The sequence below is a fragment of the Trypanosoma equiperdum genome (genome assembly GCF_001457755.1).
Source record: "Trypanosoma equiperdum strain OVI genome assembly, contig: ctg_1709, whole genome shotgun sequence".
Classification (NCBI taxonomy): Eukaryota; Euglenozoa; class Kinetoplastea; order Trypanosomatida; family Trypanosomatidae; genus Trypanosoma; species Trypanosoma equiperdum.
In genome coordinates, this window is record NW_027123737.1 from 1 (window position 1) to 6,886 (window position 6,886).

Here is a 6,886-nt window from a genome sequence, read left to right on the forward strand (position 1 = left end):
AAAATAAAATAAAAAAAGGGGGAAAAGCACAAGAAACACTATTGACAAGCAGCCCACCTTGCACTTAAATACAAGTGCATGCACTTATTCACTTATATATTTATTAATATTTAATTCTTAACGTATATATACATTTTTACATATACCCTTCCGTTACATTGCGTTAACAATCATATTACAAATCCCTTCAGTACCCAAATTCCCTTGACTTTTATTCTATCTCTTCTTTCTCTTTTTCTTTTTTTTTTAAAAAAAGGATTTTTTTTCTTCATTTTCTTTTGTTTTTCTATTTTATTTTATTGTTCCTTTACAATTTTTGTTCGTGTTTAATTTCCCCTTTCCTCCCAATACATTTATTTAAACACAAACACACAAGCGGAAACAATTTTAAGACATTGCAACACAAATATAATTTACACACATACATTGAGATGGAAATGAAATGGGGACGTAAATTAATTATTTTATTTTTTTTCAAAGAAAAAAAGGAAAGTGGAACCGAGTGGAGTTTATTTGAATGAGGGGGAAAAAAATTTAAAGAAAAAAAACACACAAAAAAAACTAACAAAGACGGGAAAAGGAAACAGGGGAAAAAAAAAACAGCAGCAGCAAGAGGTGAAGCAGTGAAAATAAAAATACAACAACAAAATCGCAACAATAACAGGAAAAAACAAACAAACAAGAATAATAAGAAAAAAAAACACTTACGGATAAGTAATGGAAAACAAAGAAAAAAAAATTATAAAAGAGCACAAGAAAAGACAAGAGAGAGAGAGAAAGGGAAAGAAAAAAAACAGTTAAAAAACAAATAAATAAATAATAATAATAATAACACAAACGCAAAAAACAGAGACGAAGTAAAAAAAAGAAAAAGAAAGAAAGAAAGAGGAAAGCTTAAAGCAGGCATGTTAAAAATATAAGAAAAGAGCGGAATGGAGTGAAATGGAATGGGAACAGAAGGAAGAATCGTGCTTTTATTTCTTTTAGTTGTTGTTGTTGTTTTCTTTTCTTTTTTTTTTGCATGCAACTTTTTATTTATTTGTTCGATTGTTTAATTTAGTTCATTTCTTCTTTTAAAAAAAAATGATTTGTTTTCCTTCTTTTTCTTTCATTGGTGTTTTATTTTTGCTTTGTTTTTTTTGTTATTATTTTTTTTAACTATTTTTTGTTCTCCCATTGCATTTTCTTTAGGTTGTGAAGTGTGACGGTGGTTACGAATGGTAAAGGGAAAAAAAGGGGGAAAAGAAAGAAAGAAAGAAAAAGAAAAATGAGGGAGAAGATAAGCAAAAAGTATTTTTCTTTTTTTTTAAAAAAAAAACAAAAGTAAAAGTAAAAGAAGGAGCAATATATCACAAATTTCTCTGTTGTTCTTTTTTTTTCTTTTTTTTTCCCCTCTTTTCCCCTTTTTTTTTTTCTGTTTCTCTTTGCTTTTATTTTTATCTCACCTTTTTTATTTACGCCCCACCCCCCATTCCCACGTAAACACACCGTTATGTTTCATTTCAACAATCTTTCAAAAGGGAACTCCAACAGGAAGAATAATAAAGATAATAAAGATAATGAAAAAGAGGAAGAGGAGCAAAAGCCCACGCAGCCCTGATAAAACAGCAGGTAAACGGGGGGGGGAAAAAAAAGGAGCAACATCAAAAAAAAAAGAAAGAAATCAAAATAGGAACGTGAAAAATAAATAAATAATAATAATAATAATAAAACAAAAATAGTGATCGACAGTTATGTCAAACACATAGGGATTAGTAGATAAGACAACTTAAAAGAAAAGGAAAATGGAAACCGCCAGAAAATGAAAAAAAGGAAAAGATATAAAGTCAAATATAAAAAAAAAAGGAAACAAATGTCAAAGGAAAATGACGTGCGTCAAGCGAAACATTGGCCCACTACCAATAACACCCTCTTGGTTCTACAGGTTATGGGGAAGAAAAACAATAAACGAACAAGATAAGCAATAAAGGAAAAGAACAAAAAAAAAACGAAAAACGAAAAGAACCCAGTCGGGTGGAGGAAACAGGAATAAACAAGAACGTAGGAGAAAACGAAAACGAAAGTAAAGAAAATAATAAAGCAGATGCTCCTCCTGTCGCGGCAACGAGGAAACATCCATATCATGTCCCCTTCGGAACACTCTCGGGGGGGAATACAAACGGAAACTCTCATATTTATGCGCAATCTCCAAAATGAAAACTTCCACTCTAACTTCTTGTTCGGTCGATTGGTTTTACTCCTCGTCAGGCTCATGTCCGTGTAACGTAACAGGTATTAAAATTGGAGAAGGAAAAGAGTTTAATTGAAGCGACATCCCATGGGCAACGTTGTCGGCATAACAGGTGTGGCAAATAACTGTTGTTGGGGGTGTTGGTTGGTAATAAAAACTTGCCTCGTTGAATTGGGTTGAAGCTGCTGCTGAATGTACGCTTGAGGTTGCACCTGCTGGAGCTGATTTGTACTTATAGCCATCATACACGACTGCTGTCCACCAGGTTGAACAATTGCATACCCCTGCGGTGGGCGGGAAATGTTGGAGTATTGTTGTGTAACGAACTGCTGGGGTTGAGCCAATTGCTGCGGCTGGAGTTGCTGAGGCGGAGCCTTCCAAACGTATTGCATTACCTGTTGCTGCTGTTGTTGCTGGGAAAAGTCACGAAGGTCCTGACCTATTGGGCTTTGCACGCTACCCACCTGACTAATTTGCTGGGTTGGTACCATCACCATCTGGCATCCAGTGGAACCATTTACATTTTGCACAGGTGTTAGGAACTGCACATAACCCGGTGGCGGTGCAGATGTCCCGGAAGCGAGGGACGGAGTGGCCTGAAGGCGCTGAGTTGCCCCTGGTGCCGAAGTTGCCATCGGCGAAGGAGGAGCCGCAAAGGATTGAACCATTTGATTCAAACCAACTGCCGGCGTAAACGCACCACTCAAGGCGGTTTGTTGCTGCTGTGGAACTACCGCAGGCCGTTTCTGCATGGAAACCGACAATAAACTCGAGGGGACAATTTGTGTTCCCATAGAGTACACGCCACCAGGCATCTGCACGATGGATTGAACCCCTGCTGAGGCCCGAGCAACTTGTGGGTTGGCCAACGGCATTTGCTGCGCCACAGGCATCTGTGCGTGTTTCGATCGCTCCCCAACCCACTCGTAGGGAGGCGGGCAATCCTCCTGCGGATTATATGACGGAAGAGTTCGCTGGCCCGTACCGGCAGGCGGCTGATCATAACCGGCCACGGGATTTGCAGAGACCGGAGCAGGTGGAGAAGTTGCGGAGGGTTCAGTCACACTCATCACACCGGGGGTTGGCGGCTCACTGGAACTCAGCGGCTGAGAGAAGCGCGAATATGCACTGAGTAGGCTCTTTGAGTCTACCTGATCCAACGTTCGTGACGTTTCAAAGGTCGAGTGACCGGACTCTTGAGAAACAAGGAGAGATTTGGAATCCTTCGAGCGTAACATCGCCTCAGTGTCCAGGGCCGTGTGAAGATGATTTGCAGCACCCTCTGGTACAACAGCCGTCGATGCAGGAGCCGCTGCCCCGGACCTCGCTTTGCGCATTACCATTATGTTGTCATCATCATCATCATCATCGTTCATTTGCCGTGTGAGGCTCTCCGTGATGGTGTCAAGATTATCTCGGTCATCGGAGGTGCAGAGAAACATCGTATCGTAATTGAATTCAGTCATTGGTATAGGACTCAATGGACCGCAGTACAAATAACAATAGGATGCTATAGACGGAAAGAAGGCTTGCAACCTTTGCCCACGCTCGTCTCCAAATCAAATAATCCTTTTCCACAGATGCTTTCTTTTCCTCTTCCTCCTGTTGCTCTCACAGCTTCTTCGACAACAATGCAGAAAAAAGACTTCTGCCTTTTCCTAGTCCTTTACTCTGTTTGTCTGTTTGTTTGTTTGTTTTTTTTAATTTTTTCTTTACAATTTGTTTTTTGTGTGTGTGGTTTTTCTTGGCTTCCTTCAAAAATGATGATTTTCTGTTCTGTATTTTTTTTAGCTTTTTTTTCTCTTTAAGCAGTACCTTCTTCTCAATTCGCTTCCCTTCTTTATCGCTCGTGTATCTGTTGCTTTTTTTTCTTGATAATCTACAAGAATTTAAATGCAAGTTGGAGAATATTTTACAAAAAAAAAGGTCGAAATGAGAAGTAGCGGGGATGTTATCAATGCATTTTGTATCTCGAAGCGTAAGAACAGCTGGCAAAACAGACGGAGCTGCCAAATGGGGGAAGTAAACCTATTCAAGAAATAAACAAACACTACTAAAATTGCGAAACCGTTTGTAAAGATCAGGCATATGGAAGTCGAAAAAAAAAACACTCGGAAACCATGAAAGTTAAAAAGAGCGAGGGAATGTTTTTCAGTCAGCACCGCAAAACAAAACAAAACAACAATTCCACTCGTCTCTACTCCCCATCATTGAAAGGTGGTGCACCAGCTTCAGTAATAGCATACATACGTGCAAGTGAGTTATAACCCATTACGTCTCCTGCGCGTAGCAAATTTCCCGCGTCGCAGTTGAAGGGGCTTCTGGCGTCAGGTTCCGTTAGCAAACTAATGATTGCACGACAAACACTGGAAATAGTCCACGCAGGAGACCACCGACTTTTCAAAATATCAAGGCACACAGCGCCCGTATCGAAGTTAACATTAGGATGAAAAACTTTCGTCACAAACCACGCAACGGGAGGCACCATTGGGTAATCCGGTGGTATTTGTAAACGAAGACAAAAACTACCACCTTCATACGGTGTGTCTGGAGGTCCATCTAACACCGCTTCCCATGAAAATAAATTATTTGATTCCGCCAGCTTTAGCACAACATCATTGTCAGGGTCACGCTGAACTTCTTTTAGCTCTTTCGAAAGCCGGCTGATGGGGCACGGCATAACAACAGTTATTAAACTCCTACAAACTCTACACATATCATCACAGAGGTTTTTTAAAAAAAAAATGTAAGAAGCTCAATTACGTACAAACAGGAAGTTAGTTACACAAATTGAAGCTTGTAATAAGAAACACAACAATAGCGTAAAAGGAATACATGACAGGCAAAAGCCTACAACTCCACAACAAAGGCATAATACAGTTGTATATATAAACCAATTAGAGAAAGTTGGATTGTTTGTTTTTTTTTTTTTTAAAGGCCAAACAAACACAGTTCCCCACAAAAAAAGTTTCTTCACCCACACAATTAAAAAAAAAAGGAACAGCTCCCCCCCCCCAAAAAAAAAAACTGCTCTCTTTCGCATCAAACCGACAAGGAAAACGCACCGAAATCTACAGGAGTGGAAAAAAAACAATAATATAAAATTTTAAAAAAAGAAAAAAAATACAATCCTTTACAACTCTCCAAAAAAAAATTTTAGATGAAGAAAAAAAGTGTATAATACTCTTAAAAACAGGCTTTGCATGGAACTGAAAAAAATATTTAAAAAAAAAAGTTGCAAACACAGAGGTAGTTAAAAAAAAAATACAAAGTATATAACATTACAACTCTAGTTTTTTTTAATTGGCAACGATAAAACCATAACGAGAAGCCTTAAGTAACACCCAACAATGACACGTTTGCGTGTATGTAATCCCTCACGCTAATCCTTGGCTGCTACACCGAAACGGTACTACTTGGACTACAAAAGACCAACTAATGTGAAAGTAAGGGAAAATAATAATAAGCGTAAATTGTGGTTCTTATTGCTTGCTGCACTTCCCATTGAAGACAAACGACCTTCACCAAACTCGATCAGAGAAGCAACTCCAGCCACCTCCATCGTTTTATTCAGTTTGACCTCTTTTCTCCGCACGGCAATGCTGGCAATAGTAATCAGCTGTGTGGATGTATTCAGATCTTCAAGCATATGAGAGACCACACGTGTGTCACTCTCCAGTCGCTCCGAGAGATTTGGAAAGTTGTCCATAAGTTTCTTCCTCATATCATCCAGAGATTTGGGTGTCACCACCCAAGCTGTTTCCCCGCACACCTCAGCAGCCTTCTTTGCTTTCTCATCTGCAGCATTTCCAGCTATCTTCCTTAGCGTATTTTCCATGAGTGGTAGGTAATGAGCCCTTATACTTTTGAGATTCCTTGCATACCTGCTTACCTTCTTAAACACATTCTGTGCTTTACTTACTGCTTTCGCAACCTCAGCAACGGCCCGCTTCACCTGATCCATGTGTCCCCCCGGACGCTTTGCATCCGCTTGGCTCCGTTCCTCCACTTTAGAAACCATTGCAGAACGGCTCACAGCTTGCTCCGTGAATGCGTCCACTGCACCTTTTAGGCCTCTGTACTGCTCAACCATCAAACACACTGCTTGTGTCTGATTCAGAGTAAGATTGTACTTTCTGGTGATAGAGGCCTTTGTTCCCTCGACCAGTTCCTTCACCGTAGACTCACCTTTGAGCGCCACCGACCTCCAAGTAACGACATTGTAGAGCACAAACTCCAGCTTCCACAGCTCCCCGGAACTTTCCCGGGTGTCATCCTCCAAACCTTCCGAAGCACCCTCAGGTAACGTACTAAACAACTCCAACAGCGTACCGTTAAGGGAATCGGAAGACACGCTTTCAGCAGCTCCCTTGCATTTTTCAGCCGCGCTCCTGACTCTCCAATTGGAATTGTGTCCTGCCACCTCCTTCAACATGCGCTCTAACGCTGCTACACGATTGCTCCTGATCTCTTCAATATTCTCCGCCCTAAACTCAGTCTCAATGGATGCGGTTTCAGCTTTCTTGGCGGCCTCAGTAACGTTGGAAGCAACACGCTTCGCACGCTCGACGGGATCGGTGGCATTTCTGTTCTCCCACAAGACATCCTCAGCCAAAGTTACATATTCATCACTCCGAGTCTTGGCATTCGATATCT

The 6,886-nt window shown here is 40.4% G+C and overlaps 2 protein-coding genes and 1 pseudogene across 3 annotated transcripts; all 3 read right to left on the reverse strand.

The window, feature by feature from the left end:
* Positions 1–2,298: 2,298 nt before the first annotated feature.
* TEOVI_000822700 (uncharacterized protein) lies at positions 2,299–3,696 on the reverse strand (the record flags this gene model as incomplete). The annotated part of the gene is made up of 1 exon (XM_067222810.1): positions 2,299–3,696. The coding sequence occupies one exon, from the start codon at positions 3,694–3,696 to the stop codon at positions 2,299–2,301; it is 1,398 nt and encodes a 465-aa protein (XP_067078911.1).
* A 731-nt stretch (positions 3,697–4,427) lies between these two features.
* Positions 4,428–4,910, reverse strand: TEOVI_000822800 (ubiquitin-conjugating enzyme E2, putative; the record flags this gene model as incomplete). Its single annotated transcript, XM_067222811.1, has 1 exon — positions 4,428–4,910. One exon carries the CDS (start codon positions 4,908–4,910, stop codon positions 4,428–4,430), a length of 483 nt encoding a protein of 160 aa, XP_067078912.1.
* A 741-nt stretch (positions 4,911–5,651) lies between these two features.
* TEOVI_000822900:pseudogene lies at positions 5,652–6,884 on the reverse strand (annotated as a pseudogene). The gene has a single exon. A coding segment is annotated over exon 1 (1,233 nt).
* Positions 6,885–6,886: the final 2 nt, after the last annotated feature.